This window comes from Diadema setosum, chromosome 10 (genome assembly GCF_964275005.1).
Source record: "Diadema setosum chromosome 10, eeDiaSeto1, whole genome shotgun sequence".
NCBI classification, from domain to species: domain Eukaryota; kingdom Metazoa; phylum Echinodermata; class Echinoidea; order Diadematoida; family Diadematidae; genus Diadema; species Diadema setosum.
The window spans coordinates 30,901,269-30,923,262 of NC_092694.1; the positions used below are offsets into that span (position 1 = coordinate 30,901,269).

General features: G+C 38.7%; 1 protein-coding gene across 1 annotated transcript in view; it reads left to right on the forward strand.

Moving 5' to 3' along the window:
* Window positions 1-48: 48 nt before the first annotated feature.
* Window positions 49-21,994, forward strand: part of LOC140234056 (uridine-cytidine kinase-like 1) — a 36,480-nt gene continuing 14,534 nt past the window's right edge. The window contains exons 1-13 of the mRNA XM_072314137.1: window positions 49-188; window positions 2,900-3,117; window positions 4,821-4,927; window positions 5,833-5,958; window positions 6,641-6,685; window positions 7,490-7,561; window positions 8,751-8,940; window positions 9,426-9,487; window positions 15,654-15,670; window positions 16,743-16,841; window positions 17,818-17,911; window positions 18,842-18,901; window positions 20,924-20,944. Of these exons, the coding sequence (XP_072170238.1) occupies window positions 133-188; window positions 2,900-3,117; window positions 4,821-4,927; window positions 5,833-5,958; window positions 6,641-6,685; window positions 7,490-7,561; window positions 8,751-8,940; window positions 9,426-9,487; window positions 15,654-15,670; window positions 16,743-16,841; window positions 17,818-17,911; window positions 18,842-18,901; window positions 20,924-20,944 (1,167 nt within the window). The 5' untranslated portion in view covers window positions 49-132. The remainder of the gene's footprint in view (window positions 189-2,899; window positions 3,118-4,820; window positions 4,928-5,832; window positions 5,959-6,640; window positions 6,686-7,489; window positions 7,562-8,750; window positions 8,941-9,425; window positions 9,488-15,653; window positions 15,671-16,742; window positions 16,842-17,817; window positions 17,912-18,841; window positions 18,902-20,923; window positions 20,945-21,994) is intronic.

Here is a 21,994-nt window from a genome sequence, read left to right on the forward strand (position 1 = left end):
ATTTACGGAACTATTTCGCTCTCGCTCCGGGGACCGATGCTGCAGTTTCTCCTGTGTGCCGACCAGCGGCCATGAATGAGAATGTAAAATTTGGTTAATTTTGATGAGTGTTTAGGAAGTTTTTATTACGAAATGGCGGATACAATCGACATGACATTGAGGAGACCATCGGGAGCTTCCGACGAGAGGTAATGTTTTGGAGAACACGTGTGTGTCTCCACCAGTCACGGCTCAAATATTTGGCAGTGAACGGTCCCATATGTTGAGTTTGGCGTAAATACAAAAACGTATGGAAGCTACGAGTTAGTGTTTATTAATATTTTATAGCTGGATCACCTAAACGGATGATAAAATCACGGCACACCCCTTTTTACATGTTTATTAGCTTGAGATATAAAATGTAACAAGTTAGGCCTGACGTTATTTGGTGTCATCGTCTTAAATTTCAATGCCATTCACAATCAATGCCATGGCCATGGGCATGGCCATGGTCCATGGACATGGTGGCATTCAAAAACTGAAAAGTCAGTCCACATCCGTCATCAGCAATGGTCATCATCCAGACAATGACAATGTGTGAAGCTAGCAGTAGAATGTTCTAGCCATTGCTAGCAGAGATCCAATTCTTGCTTGCCTTTATGTGCAGGATCCTCCCACAATTTTCATTGGTCATCTAACTTTATATTTAATAGGCGGATCCAGGAATTCCGCAAAGGGGAGCCGCCTTGACAAAATTAAGGGGAGCGCAAACGTCCCCGCATTTTTTCTTTTTATTTCTTTTGAGTTTTGTATTACCGGTAACAAAAGAAATAAAGAGAGGGCGCATGCCCAGAGAGGGCGCATGCCCGGTGCCCTGGCCTCTGGATCTGCTACCGGTACTGTTTAACACTAGATCTAACGTTTCGTTAGACTCTACAGCGTAGCTGATATATAGCTGGTATATCGCGGTAGCCCCAACAAGTTTACAAGTTGGACAGAAAAATCTACAATATTAATCTGTCCGGAGGAGTTTTTTATTATTTGTTTGGCATTTAATGGCTCTCCTCTGTAAGGGAATTCTGGAATCAACTGACATTTCATAGACTATTTGCCATTTTGTAAACCCATCATCGAGGACGAGTCCTGAGTATACTCGCGCAAGCATGGGTGATGTAGATGGGAAATGCATGTTGGTAGCAAAATCAAACCGTCCTCAACGGGTTAACCCTAAAAAGACTGAGGGGGGGGGGCCTAAAAGGCCCCCCCCCCTCAACATTTCGCGCGATTACTCAGCAACACGCAATGCTCTTGCCGCGATGCTCTATGACTTTTTTCTTTCGAGTTTCCCACACATTTTGACACCAAATTTGTGACGCCCGGGGGTGCGGTTCTGAAGTTACATAACTTTTTGTACATGCACGTGAGACCGAAAATGGCTCAAAAATGTGATTTTGTGTACAAAGTCAATACAAATTGTTTTATCACATGGTTCATATTTAAATATGCTTATTTTTACTCTCAATGGCTAAAATCAATTTGTTTTAGTACTATTATGCTTCAAAAAGGGTCTGCCACAAATTTTGCTGAAAAAAACAACAAAAACAAAATGTAAAAACAAAGAAATACATAAGAAATTCATAAAACAATAAAATAAATAAGAAATTAATTTTGATACAGAATTTTTTTTCAAGTGCATTTGCTAAGAATGCCACAAAGAATATCTAGACCAAAAATGAACACTTTTAGAGCTTTATTTACTGATTTAGATCAAAAAGTCTGATTTCTTGCATAAATTAGCATAATTAATCAAAATAAAATAAAAGAAGACTATTTTGGAAAATTTAAATATACGATCTTGTAGATTACATCGCACACTACCATTGTACAAATTTCCGCGGTGATCGCGCGATCCATGGCCGAGATCTTAAGGGGGGGCCCTTTAGGCCCCCCCCCCCCCCCCCCAGTCTTTCGAGCTACCAAAATAGCCCAGTCTTTTTAGGGTTAGAGGTACCGGTATGCAATTAACAGCAAATTATAGGTCAGCTACTCGCAAGGGCTTTTCCCTTTCTTGCTATTTTCCCACAAATTACATGTTCTTTGTGTAAAAATGTGTGTTCATACTATCGCATCATGTATGTTGTATGATTTATAAACTTATTGTAGAGTCTATTGAGTATTTGTATTACATCTACCTTCTTATTTCATTGTAAGTTCTTTTTATACTTATCAAATGCTTGGAACAAATAAACTACACTCTATTAGTAAAAAAAGAAAAAAAAAATGCATATATATACAGACTACAGTGTACATTGTACATGTAGAACTTTATAGATGTCTGACTTCTTACAAACGTAGTATCCAGAAATATTGTCAGACTAGAATTAAAGTTCATGGGCATCCATGTAAAAGTTGACAATTAATTTTTATACAATATATGCATAAATATGCATATTGTTTATTTGCTTTAAATTGTTCTAATGTTACCGGGTACTGTAAATCTTCTATGCAGGATACTCTGTTGTAAAATCCTGTTGCCACAGTGCCATGAGTATCTTCTTAGATAGAATGAGAGCCTTATGAGAGTATCTTTTCGTTATTATTATTGTACAACTGTAATTCTAGCCTACTGACCAACTTGCCTTTGTGGATTTTGTCAGCTACTGGTCTTAATTGAATGCTGAATATTAAAAATGTTCATCACCTGCTATAGAAAAAGATAATAATAATTGGAGTCCATATCATTATTTGAAGAGAGAGATGTACAATTTCATGGTATTTGTCTATGATGGTTCTCATTTTGAAGTAGAAATAGTTGTTGGTTAGCTTCCATCGATCTCTAAAAATACACTGGTTTCACAACGATGCACTACTTTTTTCTCTTTTTGATTTGATACTTTATTTTGTGACATTATGTTTGCAGTAACAGCAGTGATGACGCATTTGACAGCAGTCTGGGCTCGTCGATCACTCCGCCCTCATCGATGGCCAGCTCGCCCACGAAGCCCATCAGGAAAAGGACCATCTCGACTGGTGGATCGGGCGACACCGTCCTGCGCACGTCCAACCGGACGATCTACACTGCCGGCAGACCGCCATGGTACAACTCCCTCGGGCAGCTTCATGATGCATTTGTCATAGGTCAGTCTGTTTTAGGGAGAGCACCACTCCAAATTGACCTGTTGCTCTTTGGAGTGACTGAAGTCCTGACCTCAGTAAAATTTTAGTTGCCATAGCCTCACTTTCCATGTTTCGGATCATCTGTTAGTTCTCCATTTCTCACTGTGAAGGCTTCTCTTATCATAACGGGGATTTATCATTGCCTGGGAGCGAGGTTTTTCCCCTTCAACCAATTCACACAAAACCATGACAGCTCGTTAGAATAATGATGCCAAGTTTTGGACATGGCTTGAAGTAGCCATTAAAGCATGATAAGAATATCTATACAAAACAAGGTACACTAACAAAAGCTTTGCAAAAGAGTGACTTCAAGGGGTTCGAAATGCAGCTCCATCTCACCAAAGTTCTCGCCTCACCAAGCCGTGCTTTGCTGTGCTTGTCTATTACTGTATTTCTTAATTCAGATTTCATAGCTCTCGCAGAAAACAAAAACTTTCAATTAAGGCCAAAAAAAAAAAATTGTTGCATTGGCGTAACCCGCCCGACCCTAAAAATTCCGCCGACCCCATGTTTTTTTATTATTTTTTTTGCTATCGATATCAAATATCTTGTTGATTGCGATCGCGATCGCACAAACCCGGAAGTGGAAACGGCTCTGGGGATATCGGATGTACGAGAGAGAGATCTAGCGCCTCGCATAAGCCTTCCTTGATCAGTACGTCATCTGTTTCCATCACGGACACGTACTCTAACAAGATTTATTCAGTGTATACGTAGCATTCAGACTGCGATGTATTGTGCACAGTTTTGCCATAGGTTTCTTGTGTGGAGAACTTACACGAATCTGTATATGTGGGACTGTAATAGAGATCGCCATGTGCGATGAAAAGATCGTACATATGGGTCAATTTGCATCTATCTTATCTAAGTCAAAATAGTAAGATATGAAGTGAAAACATTCAGGATAGGGATTTCAACATCTTTAAATTTTGTGAAGGGGTATAATTCCAGTAATATCGGCCTCATAAATGATTTGTAGAATAGATGAACACAGCACATTCGGTGCAGCAGTTGTAAAGTCTGTTTACTGAGCTGAGCACGAGTTTTACACGTAAAATGCAGGTAGCAAAAAAAAAAAAAAAAAAAAAAAAAAAAATTCGCCCGACCGACCCTATTTGAAAATCTCATGTTACGCCAATGCAACAATTTTTTTTTTTTGGCCTAATGTAGAAGCATCTCCTTTGACAAACAGAGAAACTCTAATACTGTACGAGCTGAAATTTTCGCGGTGGTTTTATTTTTGCGAATTTCGCGAATCGCCTTTGAACCGTGAAAATAACAACACGCAAATAGTTACGTTCAGTTAGACCGTCGCAACCGCGAAATTAACAACACGCGCAAATGTCCTCCAAGTAGCAATTCGCGAAAATATCTGTACGCGAAAATTTCAGCTCGTACAGTACTAGTCTTTGAAGGCAGATACTGGGAAAAACAACAACAGCTGACTATTGAAACAGAGTCCTTGTAAACTGCAAGACATACTTTAAATCAGTCTACTGCAAAGAAGTATCAATCATGTTTTGTTCCACATGAAACAAGGTTACCTAGTTGTACCTCCAAATACATGTATTTATATGTATTGATTTTTATTTCCAAGAAGAAGAAAAAAGCTATCATAGTTTTCAAATTCTGCCCCCACCTCTCACCTCCCCTCCTTCACCTAGGACTGTGTGGTGGCAGTGCCTCAGGAAAGACGACTGTGGCCAATGAAATCATCAAGGCCCTGGATGTTCCCTGGGTCAGTCTCCTCTCCATGGACTCTTTCTACAAGGTGAGTGAACTTGTGTGTCTGTGGCAATAATGTGTGCTTTGATTCTTGGCACCAGGCGCTACTTACCAGCATGGCACACAAATCATTCGTCCCTGGAATGACATGACCTCGTATACACAATGTCAAGGAGAGCCAGAAAACATGGCAGCCAAAGCACTATGTCAAATGGGATAGCCTTTCCTTTGACATGCCATGGTGGCTTCACTTTTGGGGTAAGACAGTTTGGATTAGTCCAAAGAAGTCACTTTCACCAAAGTTTGAGATACAAGGTCTTGTCACCCCAGTGACACATTGTCACTTTGGTTGCTGCAATGATTATTAGGACTCGCAATCAGATGTGCTGTTCAGTGCAAAGATTCGAGCTTGTCACAACAGTAAAATCTCTATAAAAGTAGGCTCAGGTATTGTATAAACTACACACATGATGTCCTGTTTCAACCTTTAGTTCCCAGTGATGGAATGGCGAATAAGTTATGGCTGCTATTCTTAGGTTGACCGTGAGTGTTCATTATAATGATGCTGAAAATAAATAATGATACTGGTGATCCTACACTACTAACACTACCACCACTACTACTAGACTTACTAAAAATAATCTTTATTACTACAATGTACTATGTACCTAATAATGATAACAATTATTTAGTGGAATGACAATCATCATAATCAAGGTAGTAAGGATAAGTCAGTTCTTTGTATTAGCTTTTTCTTGCTCTTATGTTTGATTATGAAGCTTTCATTGATGAGTTCATTAGACTAAATTCCTTTATGAGATGGCATTTGATTTTTGTTGTGCTGTTTTCTTGTTATATATTGGTAGCTGTTGAAATTTAAAAAAAATTGTACTGCTATGGCCTAAGCTAAGAAAGTGTGTGACATTCAGCTCACTTTTGTTTGATTTTTAGGTTTTGACAAAGGAACAAAGTGAGCAGGCAGCAAGGAATGAGTACAACTTTGACCACCCTGACGCCTTCGACTTCGACCTGCTTGTAGAGACCCTGAAGAAACTCAAGGAAGGGAAACATGTAGAGGTGTGTATCTCAGTCCATTGTGAAGACATTTCACTGACTGAAAAATGATATAAATGCAGATTTTTAAAGTACAATGTGTTAGAAATGTTGTAGATGAAGGGCTATAACTCTCTTGATGACTTGGACTGAAAATAACTGCATGAAAGGTTTGCATAAATATGTTTCTTTTTTGTGTGTGTGTGATTATGCTGATGTTGAAATAGAGAGTGAAAAATACTGAAGTAATTATTGTTATTTCTGAGTGAACACAGTGCTTTGCCATTGATATTGTATTGAAGTGCAGTTCACCTTGAAAATTATGTCAATAGTGGAAAAGTTTGAGTGCCTGTAACCATCTTCACAAGATCTGCAAATATGTTATCGTAATCATGTATTTGCTCACATCTAAAACAAACAAACAAACAAACAAACAAACAAAATATATTACAGGAGAGCCATTGTGCTATTAATGAAGTATGTAAAATCCTTGTAAAAAAATGAAGAAAAAAAAGTTTTTCATGTCATTATCGTAAATTCATGGTTTATTTTTCTCATGAAACAGAATAAGACTAAAACTTGTCGCTGGGGCCATCACAAAAAGCTAAATTGCTCAACGAGATAACCTCCCAACATTGGTGGTGATGTGTGAGTGTTTATTTTACAGCAGCCCTGACACTGTCTGACTGGTACATCTCATTTTCAGGTGCCAGTCTACAACTTCACAACACACAGCAGAGAGAAGGAGAAGGTGGGTGTGAAAATTTTGTGTCAATATTTCAGTGGACATGTTGTAACAAACAAGCAGCTTCATTAATGTACATACAGCAAGATATGCTTGCGGCATGAAATTTTTGTGACATGGAGCCGAAGGCCTTTTTTATGCACAAAATTTTTGCAAATTGCCTCTGGCATTCGATGCATGTGGTGTACACAAGAACTTAAAGTGTGCATTTTAATTTCATGAATCTTGGCTCCCATGAGATTCGCAAAGTCAAAATGCACATGATGAACTTCCCTCGTTGTACAGTATTTACCATAGTTCAACACCTCCTCTCGCACGTCCTCTAGCATTACTGTCATTACCACTGCAGAGCACTCCTGTAATAAAGCACACGGTTATAATGAAATTTTAGATACAACGAAGTATAAGATCAGGTCAAGATTATCATCTAAATTATTATCTTCATGCTCTTTATTAGTTCAGCTACATGTATAACAAAATTTTGATATAAAGAAAGAAAACTGCCGGTCCTGAGGACTCCATTACAATTTGAGGTTTGATAGTGATATTGACAGTAATGATTTCATTATATTAACTATGAGTCTGTCAATTTACAATACACCTTTTCAAATCCTTACTATTGATGAGAAATGATGGAGAAATATCATGTGTCTTGCCATGTCTTATAACTATCTTGCTTGTTTATGATGCAGTCAGTGTCATGAATAGAATCGGTTAACTTAAGTGCGTATCAAAGTCATGGTCATCAGATTGGCCTGAATAAGCATTTATTCTATCTCATCGATTCATTCTTCGCCTCTTCTGTTGCAGAAAACCATGTACGGTGCCAACGTGGTCATATTTGAAGGGATCATGGCATTCTGCAAGAAAGAACTCATTGATGTAGGTGTTTCGCAGCTTTTGACACAAGAGAGTTTTTTTGACCCAGTGTTAAGATTGGAAAACAAACATTGTTGAATTAATTGATATGTGTCCCGCTACAACAAAAGGATCCGAAAGTCGAGGGAGGGTGATTTTCTGAAAATGACATGACACTATTCCCTTTATACTCTTCCGCTGTAATTTCATAATATGATTCATAAAAGTACTCGGGTGCAGAGATATTTATGATTTTATGAGACCATGTTGAGTGGTCTAGCAAATCAGCGTTTCAAGAAAACAGCCTTCAAAGTTTTCTTTCCGACGCACTCGTTACCAAGGGGAGGACTAATAAGACATCTCTTGACAATAGAAGGTCCGCTCATAGCAACCTTAGTGATGTTCATTCAAGCTTAGCGCCAGCGGTCCGTGCACGACCGATCAGTATCCAGGATGCCACGCACTGACCAATAAGATCACTCCATCATTGCTAGGGGCGGAGTTTATCTGTGGCGTTAAATCCAAATCTTCAGACACGTTTCTGTTCCATTGAAAGGTAGAAAATCATGGCCCAGAAAAAGGCTACTTTCTTGCATTTTTTATCGTTTAGCTTCGAAATTTCAGCAGATGATAAACAAAACATTAGACTTCAACAGTATGCCAACAACAGAAATCGATGGTTTTGATTGATTTTATCGGCTCAGCTGTCAGCGTCTTTCAAATCTTTTTGTTGTGGCGGGTCACATATATTCTTGAAGTCACCATTGTACTTTGTGATAAGTGAAATGAAAATGCATGGATGATATCCATATGATTTGCAATTTTTGTATTTGTTGAGTTGGAGACAAAATTTCTTCTCCTATGAGTTACAATATATATTACAATATCAAATATTTTTACTATGATTATTATGTTGCAGAAAAAGTCAATTAGGGATTATTTTATAATACTCATAATACATCTTGCACGTTTATAACTCAATTGAGAAAGTAGATTAGTTCCATAATCTAGCTGTCTCTGCTCGGATGCCATGAAAAGATGCATAGAAAGATGTGAATCTAATTTTAGTCCCAGACGTATTTAATGTTATATATATTGCATGTTACTGAGCAACCTTCCAAGCAATCAGCTGTAAGTGATAAGCACATATTGCTGCTACAAGTTGCCATGACTCTATAAAATTGCACCCAAATTTCTGCTTCTGGCGATACAGGTCCTGGACATGAAGATTTTTGTCGACACCGACTCCGACATCAGGCTCGCAAGGAGGCTACGTAGAGACATCACAGAGAGGGGTCGCGACCTGGAAGGAGTTCTCAAGCAGTACAACAAGTTTGTCAAGCCTGCCTTTGAGCAGTTCATCGAACCATCAATACAGCATGCTGATATTGTAGTGCCGAGAGGTAAGGCAGCATTTTGCTGCATGTTCACAGTGAAGATATAACGTATAACTCCAACGCAGTACATGACATCTGCTGTGGTATCTGGCCACAGCAGATCTAATGTGATTGCTATTGTTGTTACCACTTCTATTGCTTTTTTTTTTTTTTTTTTTTTTTTTTTTTTTGTAGGAGTATCAATGTTTTGCTAACACAAAACATTGAACCTCCTTCTGTGAGAGCTTGTCTCACATAGGAAAGTACTAGTCTTCAAGATACCCACACCAAGAAAAGTTCTAAGAAAATTCAATCTTCTTGGTAAAAATAATTTTTTTATACCCCTCAAAAAAAAAAAAAAAAAAAAAAATAGGAGAGACAGAGAGACACAAAGACAGACAGACAGACAGACAGACTGATGGAGAGAACGGAGAAAGATATAGTTCAAGGATATTCATCTTACCTCTGGCTGTAAAGTTTCATGGATGATATGATTTTTCTTCCACTTTCAGGAGCGGAAAATGACGTTGCCATGACATTGATAGTCCAGCATGTCCACGATCAGCTGAAATTAGTGAGTATTGTTTTTGAAGATTTTTTATGAGAAAAGTTGTGTATATCACCTTAAGAGCTCAGTAAACCCAAGATGGGTTACAAGTATTGTCATAGCAGAATTTGCAGTAGAACCCACATTTCATTTATGAATTTGAAACGTTTGAGAGGCTTGTGTCCTATGTCAAGGGAATTAATGTTGAGTAGCATGGATTGCTGGTTTGTTTTGAAAGAAGACATGCCAGTCAAAACTTCAGACTACACATTTTGTTGATGTGTGTGACCTAATGAGGGATTGTCACATCTTAAAATGTCACATACAGAGAATAGAATGCAAGAGCAAATGTTTACCAATTCTATTACGTAATACTCGTATAAGTCTTCAGAGGTTAGCATTTCCCAGGTGTTTAAGGCAGTGAAGTCACATAATGAAATTCAAAGTAGGTAAAAATTCCAGGCAGTCCCAGTTGGCTATAAATACCCATGTCAGTGAGCAGTAAGCATCTTTTTCAAGTGTGACGGCAGTGAATTATACCAGGGAGGTGAGACACCTCCCTGATTATACATCTCAAACTCCAATGTCTAGTGATCAGGAAGACGACGCTTCCTCTCAGCCCCCATCCCCGCGGGGAGATCAGGGCATGGAAGGCCGCCTTGAAGCTCAACCAGAGAGACCGAGATACTCTCCCGCTTCATGGATAGGGCGGCGGCACACCGTGGTAATGACAAACGGCATGCGAGCCATGCCAGCTGGTGCAGGAGAGCTTCTCCTTCCGGCGATTAGTCCGGACATGCGAGCCATGTCCGCGGGGACAGGGGCGCTGCCCCGCCCATCGAAGACTTCAGCGAGCTAGCCATCCCCATCGGCAGCTCAACAGACGACGATATTCTCATGTCAGCCTCCTTCCTGGCAAAACTGATTGCGTTGCCCTGTATGGGTGGCCTTGACTCTGCCCTTGTGGTTATGGTCATTTTGACTACCGAATTGATCCAGATGCCATGTCCTTACAGCCAAACTCTTTCAAAGCCTGGTACCAAATTTGATTTTAACTTAAATTCTGATCTCATTTGGGCCAAATTTAAAAATTGGCTGATTTGCTAATGAAGGCAGTCACACTGCCCATATCAGAAGGTAAGTGCTCTATAAAATCGCGAAGCAAATGCTCAATTGCCATCGAATGCCCAAGCAATTCTCACACCAAAAATCGAGAGCAAAATCTGGGCGATCCTCCTTCACGAGGCCTTGGGTCTTGTGAGCTCCCAACTTCTACAACAAAATGTAGTGAAGGGACTTCTACCACATAGATAAATCCTTTCTAAAATTCACAGATCATGCACGGATAATCATCCATGCAATTGACACAACGAGAATTTTAACAACTCATGTCACCATCGATGGCCTGACACTCCCGGGCTTTGCTTATCGTATGATCTGAGCATGCACCATCGAGGTATCTTGAAACCCCTTCTCAACACTTCTCAACAACACTTGCGCAGCAAGTCGATTCCATTTGGTAGAAAGTTGTTCAGAAAGACATCTGAGAAAAATTGACAAGTGTCACATAAGCATACATCGTGTGTCATGAATGTCTCTACGCAAGCCAGCAAAAAAAAAAAAAAGAAAAAGAAAAAAGGATGAGTATTGTCCAAAACCGTTCAGTGCTGGAAATGACTGGTCAAAATAATTCCCGAGCCTTGGATATTGGCCACAATATTTGGCTATGAAGCCAATAATTTCATTTCAACCCCATACCAATAAATTTTTCCTCTACAAAGTGTACATTCTACCGAAGAGGAAAAGGCAACCCATGAAGAATTGTCTCCGAACATTCTCGCAAAGCAAGCTATTAGAGAGATTCCTCACATGGAGTATCAACTCTATTCTAGCGCTACCAAAGACTGGCGGTCTAAGTCCAATCATAAATTTGAAAAACTTGAACAAATTCGTAAGATACGAACACTTCAGAGTGGAACAGTTTCGCTTGATTACGGCCTTAATTTTGCCCCTCCAAAGGGTGCATATTTATCCGTATCCGTTCACCTTGTTCATCAAGCATAGTCTTTCGAATGGAAATACTAAGTAGTATTTTCAATGCACTCCTTCAGTGCCTTCCCTCTGGAATTAATTCGACCCCACAGAATTTCCTTAAAGTTATGAAACCTGTCTTTGCCTCGGTGAGTAGTGGCATTAGAACAATCACCTATTTCGATGATATCCATATTCTTTCTCACACCAGAGAAGAGTGCCTTGACAAAGCCAATGATCAACTTGTCACCCTCAAAGAGTTTCAGTAAGGATTTCGACAAATCCAGTTTCAACCCAAAGCACGTCGAGACCTTCTTTGGTTCTCATATTAATTCCCAGCAAATGATTTTCAGTTTTTTTCCTCAGAACAAGATTGACAAGGTTACTGCCCTTGGAAATTCAATCTTGTATGGCAACGAAACCAAATTTCGGGATTTTAATGCCTTCCACAAAGAAATTTACATTCTCGTCACTTGGGACTAGAAAAAATAAATCAACTAATATCTGCGTAAAGCAGAAGATGACATCGACACGAAGTTTGGTGTCGTTATCTAGTCATGCGATAGAAAACATTCTTTGGTGGTGGCTGTCTCGCAAGACAAAGAATTATTTTCCACCTTCATTAGCATGATAATTTCAAGCGATGCTTGCATCTCAGTATGGAGAGTAGTTAATTCTGAACAATGACAATTCCTTTGCTCAGAGAGTCTAGAGTGCCAAACAGAATTCCCCGCATAGCAATGTGTGTGAACCTCTTGCAATTCAGAACGGTCTTGAAGCCCTGTGTGGCTCGTGTACAAAAAAATGTGCTTATTCATAATTCGGTCAGACATTTCTACAGCTAGTAACATACCTGACCCGAACGAATTCACGGCCAACATTGGAATTGGTGTCTAGCAATTGGATATCAGCTTCACATTCAACAGATGTAGATAATTCTGAAGTTTTCTGCTTGTCTCGCAGAGACATGAACAACTAATTACTATTTTACATGTTTTTCACCACACAATCCACAAACTCTACATATGGATTAGCAACACTCCTCATGTCAAATGGAAGCCAAGTTTTATTGCCCTGAATTTTGATGCCTTTTTCCTTACCCTAGAACGTTTTCAGTCCTCCACAAGCTTCAACTGAACAAGGTGACCTGAGCAATCCTCACTGCCCCAATGGTGGCGGCAGCCATGGGTCTCATTATCGCTCAAAATGCGAATAGCCCCACCTCTATTACTCCACGAGAAAATTCTTGCCCCACACCCTCACCCACCGACGAGCCTCCAGCTCACACTAGCCGCCTGCATGGGTGCTCTCTGCTAGCGATGACAAGTGGCAGACACATCACAGCATATTGCAAAGCTCCTTTCATCATCATGGCGAGACAATACCAATAAACAAAACAAATGAGGGTGCTTGAAGACAGTAGCAATGTCTGTATTCTGAACAATCTTGTGATCCTTTTTAACCCGCCTACAGAACACGTTGTCAACATCTAAGCCTATAGCATAGCTTTTCAACAAAGCCCACTCCACGATTAACTCATAGACCTGCTCGGTCTTCCATACTACCTGAAACCGAGAGCTGTGACATAGGCAAACAGCCCCTATAGTCAGACTTATGAAGGGCGTATCTAACTCCGACCCTCGCAAGCCTAAATACAACAACACTTGGGATGTTTCAATTGTTTTGAATCACTTTTTATCGTTTCAAGATACCTATGAACTATAGATTCCTTCAGTGCCTTGAGCCAAAAACAATTTTCCTAGCTCGTTTCGGCAAAACGTACACAAATGCTGAGACATCTAGTTCTTATGACATTACCGGAAGATGATGCCACGTTTGCACATTAGAGATATGGAAGGTATATCTCTAACCAGGTAATTAAAGTGCCTTCTTTTACCTCCAACCCTAAACTCTGTGTTCCGATCAACTCTCCATGAGTATATTAAATGCACAGAACATCTCCAACGAGCAAGTTCAGAAAGCAAACTCATAATTTCTCCGAAACATCCCAACAAATCGGTGACGACAAGCATCTTGGAGCGGAGGCTGAAAGCCAGTCCCTCGCAGCTGCTTGTATAAACACTTAAAATATAACTAATATACTGTCAATAGCTGTACGTATACATCCCTGTACACTGTACTGACTGCTGCATACAATTAGGTATGAATGTATTGTTGCTATGGGAACATGTACCGAGTTTGTTCTGTCTTCGAGATCAGTATGAAAGGGTACCACAGGACGTACCTCGTGTTCATATACATAAGGATTTGGGAGCACAGTCATCCCGCGTTCATCCCAGACTCTGGTCTGGTAAGACATCCACGGATGCTAATATGGAAGTGGTATCACATTCTCAGCTCACAGCTACAGAAGCGCCGCAACTTCTAAACTTTCGCACATGAAGTATAAAGGTCATAATGAAATCTTGTCCACAACTGACCGGACGAACGCTGGTACATTTTGAACCTTCTACCTTCTAACAATTGATTCCACATTAGTTGAACAATTCTCAGTTCTGCTGAGTTAGAAAGATACATGTAAATTGTGATAGTATGTGTATACCTGTATATTAGTATCTCAGTTAAGAACAATGTCATAATACGAGTCAGATAAGACACAAGACCATAAATCACGTTACGTTGTGCATTGGAAAATGGCGACACATTATTCGGCCACTCGTTTAGGAGATTCGGTCCACCAAACTGATGAATTTAAACTCTAATATCAACCCAAAATGCAATGGACTTGCCTCTAATTATTGCTGCAATAGTACTATGCCGAGTATGAACTGGTTAATGTCTAATTCTTCCTTCAAATGTACATGAATATTAAGGAACATGATTAGGATTATGTCTTGATTGGAAAATCGGTACAAGAGGTCCATTGTATTTGATTAATTTGTCTGTGCGCTATCATGCTTAATCCTGCTCCAGTTAAAGCACGCAAGGTATCAAAATGATATCATACTCAAAACCTATGCCTTGCACCTTAGCAAATACTAGTAGGTTCTCAAGCAAACTTTGCTTGAGTTCTTCTCTTGTTTGCGACAATGTGTGTCACCATCGATAGACATTCTCTATGCATGAGGAGTCATGACCAAAGTTTCAACCTTGTTGTGAAAACTGTCCATCATCCTTCTTGTCCTCTTGCCCTCACTCATGCCACTAGACTGACTTCTGTACGGAACTTTGAACATGCTAACCTCTGAAGACTTATACGAGTATTACGTAATAGAATTCCTAAATTATACAAGTAATAAGAAGTATAATTAGAATTCTATTAGTAATAATGAAGTATAAGTCGAAGAGGTTCCCACCCAGCATCTCATTTGATCGATACTCTTCAGTTCTGAACCCTCCCTTTACAACACTGTACAGAAGTCAAAACTGGTGGGCCCTTATACTGTATGCTGATGTTCTGCTTGATTGCTTGACTTGAGATGTCCATACGTATAAGAATGATCTGTGCCTTTGGAACAGCAATGATTGTGCTTTATTTATTGCTTGTCTGTATGATGAGAAGGACCAGTGAGCTAATTGTCTGCATTGCACCCAATACTGCATGGTGTTGCTGGTCTGTCTATTTAAAGCCATATTCTCTTTGAAAAGATGCTTACTGCTCACTGACACGGGTATTTATAGCCAACTGGGACTGCCTGGAATTTTTACCTACTTTGAATTTCATTATGTGACTTCACTGCCTTAAACACCTGGGAAATGCTAACCTCTTCGACTTATACTTCATTATTACTAATAGAATTCTAATTATACTTCTTATTACTTGTATAATTTAGGAATTCTATAGCATAAAATTGAAATGTGTTCCAAGGCATCTTTTCTTTTAGGTTTGCTCAGCTATTCTCCTGATATAACATTCTCATCAAAGAGTAGGTTGAAGTGCTTTTAGTAAACAATATCCCTGCTTACCTGTGTTTTCACATGATTGCAGGCTGGTTATAAACTAAAATTTTAGCCTGTTGCGAATTAGAAATAAAAAGAAACAATAAAACGATGATAATTTCATTGTCTGTGCATATTTGTGAGGTTCTTAGTGCCCATGTTCAGGTTTCTAGGATTCTACGTGCCCTCTTGTGTTGTCAAAGCCTGATATTAGAATAGTAATTGAGCTGTTGTAATTCTCTCTCTTTCTCAAACTTTGCAGCGGGGGTTCAAATTCAGGTGAGTTTGGGAACGTCATGGTACCAAAAGTTCCCCCACAGCATGCAGGAGTGTTACATCACATTCCTTTCCTGGATTCATTCATTCATTCTTTTCACTATTGGTAGAGGTTGAGAAATGTAGCTATTGTTGATTGTGCCTTGTCTTAAATTAGTAGTTGTGATTGGTGTGATGTCCCTAGTAATGTACTGTCTTGTACCTGTAATGGTGATTGGCAATTTCTGTCATTTCTCCATTTCTGTGGAGCAAAATCCCCTTTTATGTTAAAAATGCTCAAAGTGTAGACTTTTGCTCACAACTCACTTCTTCAGTAAGTCACAAGTCTTCATTTTTCCTATGTTATGTAATTATCACAATGTTTGCAATGATATTCTTCATTTTGATTCAACTTTTTGATTTGCAATCATATTATCTATCTTAATTCAAAGTTTGAGTTCCATATTGATGTACTTAGAAATGCCTGTATAAAGTGCTATATACATTTAGCTGTTATCTGTTATTATTACTATTATCCTGTATATTTCCTTGCACATTCCTTTGGACTTTTGCATGATCGTTGTCTATTCTCTTTTTTATTTTACTTTTTTGTGGAAAAAAATGAAAGATTACAGATAAGTTTTTTCATGAAGCTTTAACACCCCTTTAGTGAGAAGCTTCACTTGCAGTATCAAACGAAGAAGAGGAAATATTGTTAGAGGTGCAGTGACATTATTAGTAGGCTACTGAATTCCTCTGTGTGTGTATAAAATCATGTCCTCTTGACATCGAAGGAATGGCAAAAACATGAGAAGAGGCGTCAAGTCAGCATGACAGTTAGATCAGTGTGGCGATTCCTTTTGAAAAAGACTTTATACTAACTTATTCTTTCAATATTTGTATTGCATGCCCATTCATTAGGACACTCACTTTATTAGAAAATGCAAAACCATGAATGTAATATCAAGTCAGTTGAAATGTACAAGTGTAGGTTTGTATTAGAAGAATTGGGAGAGTTACTGCTCGTACACTTCTTGTCTCGTTTGGCTTTAATTTCCTTTGTAATGGAGTTTGACTGAAATTATTTACATTCCAGGTCTGAGCTTCCTCATGCCCACATTAACCAACCATTGCCCAGTACCCTGCATCAAGTCAGCAACACTGTGCAGGTTCAGGGGCTCCACACATTCATCAGGTAAAGATAGCTAACAAATGGTAAAACGAGGAATGTTCACGTGCATTTTGATTTTGCGAATTTTGTGAGAGCTGAGTTTCACAAAATTAGAATGCACGCTAAAGATTGTGTCTACACTATATGCATTGAATGTTAGAGGCAATTCACAAAAATTTCATGCTGCGAATATACTGTAAGTCGTCGGCTCCCATTCGCGAAAATTTCATGCCGCGAAAATATCATGTTTTACAGTTCTGGAGGGAATTAGTATGTGATGTGATTCAATCCCAGCTTTTAGACTGTCCAGGTTCAAGGGCCCTAGGCGCTCATTAGATGATGAGTGGTTAATACAATATTACTGGCAATAATTTATGGATTGTGTGTTATTATTTGTTTGTTTGTTTGTTTGTTTGTTTTTTTGTCTCTGCCATTAAGACGGCGGACCTTCAGGGGCTCACCACACCTTTAGCTGGTGATTGAAACGGTTTCATTTATATCTGTCCGTTCTCAGTGTTCAGCAGTTCTTACAAATATTCCTGGGTTTATGATATTTACTTTCTTACACCAGTCTTCACCAAAAAATAATCTGTATGTTTGAAGTTGCCACCATGCATTGAGGAAAAAATTAAACTGAAGAGATGCTACAGCCTACAAGGAATTCATTGCTAGACACCTTTCAGTTAAAGATGCTTGACACTACATCCTGAAGTTTTTATGTCTCTAAACAGCCCTGATTTTATTCTTGCTCTTCATGTGGATATTTAATATGCATTTGATTCATTTTAACCCACGATCAATCATGTCATGTTTCAGAAAGCATGAATAAAAGCACTCCTGTGTTCATATACACCTAAGCTTGTATTTTATATGAGCCATATTGATTGTGTATAGGCATAGATGTACAATAAGTTTAGTTTGTATGTTGTAGCGACGCATTATGCAAGTGATGAAATATTCTGGTAGGCAATCATTGATTTTGTTGCATGCTTTCCCGCAGGAATCAAGAGACAGGCCGCGACGAGTTCATCTTCTACTCTCAGAGACTGACCAGGATTCTCATCGAACACGCCCTGTCACTCCTACCCTTTGAGGTATTTCACGGGGGAAGAATACAAATATCTTGCCACCTCAATATGATTTTGGTGCAAATAAAATGCATAGGGTCTCGTTTAACATGATGTGGATTATTACCTCATTCACACCAGTGAAAATGGCAGTAAGAATTAGCATAACGTTGCTGGGGCGACAAGACCTCGTGTCTACAAAATGTGTAAATGTTCAGGAGAGCCAAAAAACATGGCGGCCAAAGCACTATAGGGAATGGAATAGCCTTTCCTTTGACATGCCGTGGTGGCTTCATTTTTGGACTAAGACGTGTGCTTGGGATTTGGTCGGGACATCACTTAACCCATTATTTGACCATTAATCTGAAAAAGTCATTTTCACCAAAATTTCAGATACAAGATCTTGTCACCCCAGCGACGATAAATTATTGGACACCCTCTAGTTAGCACTAGTATTGTTGTAACATTGTGCAATTAAAACTTAGTGGTCACATCATAGCTTTAGTAGTCAAGTGTTGTAGGAGCACTTTGGACATTTTTCTGCAGTTGAACTTTTCTACTTTGGTTTCCAAACCAGGGCGAGTAAAGTACTGTACTGCACAATTGAATTTAGGGTTGCGTCAGAAGTAATTTTAACTGCCCTGAAAATTTGATCAACCATTATCTTTTAGTCTTTGACTTCCTTTTTTTTTCTCCAGAAAATCAAGAACATGTACACCTCCAAAAGCCTGAAAAAATTGATTAACCACTACCAATTCTTCCTTGACTCTCTTTCTCTTCAGATCATTATGAATATGCACACTTCCTCTATATCAGAGAGACTTCAGTCACATTTGAAATGTTGATGGTTGAATAATCAAGTGATGAAGAAAAGTATACAAAATGCTTCAAGGTAGGTGAATAAGCAATAGATGTATTTTTCATCCCCCTTTTGCTGGGTTTCTCTCCATCCTATAGGACTGTGAAGTGGAGACTCCTCAGAACACCATCTACAAGGGAAAGCGCTTCAAGGGCAGGGTGAGTGATGAGGTGACCTTAAGGTCAGGATGAGGAAGAGGAGAAGGTAGATCTGCAGTCTGGTCAAACCAAAATCAAGACAAAAGTGATACACTAATATAGAGACAGTATAGTCATTACAATTTACAGTCCCAGTGATGAACATGAGATGTCTAGTCGTACAATATTCATGTTTGTTTTTTGCACCATTTCTATGTTTTCACATTTCCCCCACATTTTATGATGATAGAAACAGTTTTACACCCTCTCTCTTGTTAGGTACAGAGGCAAATGTTCAAATCACAATGTTTTAGTACGAGTAGATGAATTGGTCTCTGTGATTTTCATGAAAGCTTGCCTTGCCCATGCACAAGAGGCAGCTGACCAGGCTACGGATTTTATGGATACTGATTAAATCCTTTCCAAAGCTCAACTGTCAGGCAAGGTTGAGGGGCCCACCCAGGCATAAAAATCGCATCGTCCCCCTCAAATGCCAAGGTGTAGGGGTTCAAGGAAGGACTGCTTTAATCATTGCACAGGGACATCTCCTTTCAAAGAAATCTGCAGTGATTGACGAGTAAAGTGGAGTTAGTGACCTTTTGAAGTGTTATACCATCTGTTGATAAGGTAGAAAGGGCTATATACCCAGTGTTCATCGTTTTCCATGATTTTTGAACTTCTTTCCTTTTTTGCATGAATATAGTAAAACAAATTACAAATAATGAATCATGGAATTGTCAATGATAGATTTTTTTAAATTTTGAGAGATGTAATCATGCATGATAGGTCTGGGGGGAAAAAAAAAAATCTTACAAACAATCAAACAGAGTAAACCAGCCTTTTGAGGAATTATCTCTTGATTAATAAAAAGTGATCTATTACTAGGCTTGACAATTTCCCCTAACTTTATAGCTGTATGATAGTTTTGAGGTATTCATATACAATATATATTTTCAAAGATATTCTCTGCATGACTTCATCAAAACAAGGTATGAGAGCTAGATCCTGCAATCATACAGCACGTTTTGGATTTCCTTTAAAGTTGAGTTACATATTGTGCACAGTGGATCAGATAAACAACTGAAAAACAAACACACAAACATGTGCATGTTCACTGGGAACTTGAAATTCTCTGCTTTGATGTCTCACTGGCTAAGCAATTCCAAGTTGTAAAATCAATTTCAAATGATATGCATGTCAAGAATGTTGGACCTTTCACAACATTCTCAAAGGGCCTGTACTCTACTCCGTTTGCACAAGTTTGCCTTTAATAGGTCCACCGATTGCTGGAGTTAAGTCACACCCCTCCACCACCTTTCTTTAGCCTCCATCAAGTTCACCTGATTGAAGATTGGCTCATATCTCTTGTTGCTGGCTTCTTAGGGGAGATTGGGCTGTCTATAAAGGAAGCCGAGACTGTTTTTTTCAAAAGAGGTTTTTGATTATTTATAAATTCAATTTTGCAAAAGTCACAGTTACTCCAGCAGCCAGGAAACAACAATTGGTTTTGAACACCTCAGTAACCAGCACTGTTATAATCAATAAAATCCGTATGAAACAGGCCTCTTTGTACTTTAATAACAGCATCACACAGAGCCATGATATATGGTGCTGAGAATGCCAGTGAGAAAATGAGCGTGGTTACGTTAAGGAAGATAGTTTACGGCTCTCTTTGATTGACTTCCATATTAGCTTACCAATATGGATGAAATGACTTGTTGATTAAAAAAAAAAATTAAAAAAAAAATAAAAAAAAAATAAATAAAATATATATATATATATATATATATAATAAGAAGGGTCCAATTCCATGTTTGTGATTTCTTTGCAATCCCTGAGCACAATTAGGTAGTAAATATTGATTTCATGTGAATCAGTTATAACTCTGCAAGTACAGGGAAATGGAATACGATGCATTTTGACAAACATTTTTACAAATTACTGATGGTTTGCTGAATAATGAATGTGGTCTTGTTGAAAAGATTGTTTGAAAATTTGCAGCTTCTACAAAAAGTGATGCTTTCTTCTCTCCTCCATTTCCAGTCGCCTAATGGCAAAAATAAGGTTAGTTGAATGATACGTGAGGCACGGCGATTGGCGTGTCACATATAACTTTCACTCCCAGACTCATCTGACTCATTTCGTTCCGAACAGCTCTGCCGTTTGCCACGCAACTCCATGCTATTTAAGTAGATGAGCTAACGAGTTCCATGATTGCATTTGAGTGCATGGTTGGCTTAATTCTTTTTTTTTTTTTTTCCGCGGTTTTATGATGTGGTTTTCTTGGCATGTTCAGTGTATAATGCTTGTTGAGCACTTCATGGGATTGAGATGTGATTTCTAATCCATTTTGATCTTTCACAAAGTGAGAAGTGTTTCCACCTGATTCTAGTATCGATTGGTTGCAGTGGGGTTGATTTTTGTCGTAGTTGATCTTTTTTGCACACAGCAAATTGGCTACAGATCTTTGCATTACTTTGTATTCTCATTTATAGTGCCTATTGTATTCAAGCACTGAGCCCAAAATGTGGCGGTATCTCCCTGTATAGATGGATTGCAATGGGAAAGGTGTGACAGAAATATTAGATAATGTAGCACATCTGTCAGTAGTCATTTGTCATTACGAGACTTTCAGAATCTTTTTTAAAAGCAGCCTTTTTTTTTTTTTTTAAAGCAGCCTTTGAAAAGTTTACCATTTATTGTTTTTGTTTTCTATCCTGCACTTTCCTTATATGGTTAGTTGAATGATATTTACCACTGACCATGAATTCCATACAGATGATGTCACAGGCAGTTTCTTGGTTTGGAAAGTTGTTGTTGTTTTTTTTTTGGGGGGGGGGTTGTTTTGGGGTTTTTTGTTGTCGTTGTTTTTTACTTTTAGTGTGGGCATATCTAAGTAATCTCAAGAAAAATAGTAGGAAAAAAATATTATAAGATTTATGGCACATACATATGTATACATGTAGATATTCATTTGGCCACATGAGTGATGTTGAGGGTATCAGGAATCAACCCAAGTCAAAATGCATACTTGCATTGCATAGCTCCTTTAACTCTCTCTTCATATCCAGAGAAAATTTAAATCTCTCTGATTTGCAATTATTTTTCTCTTTT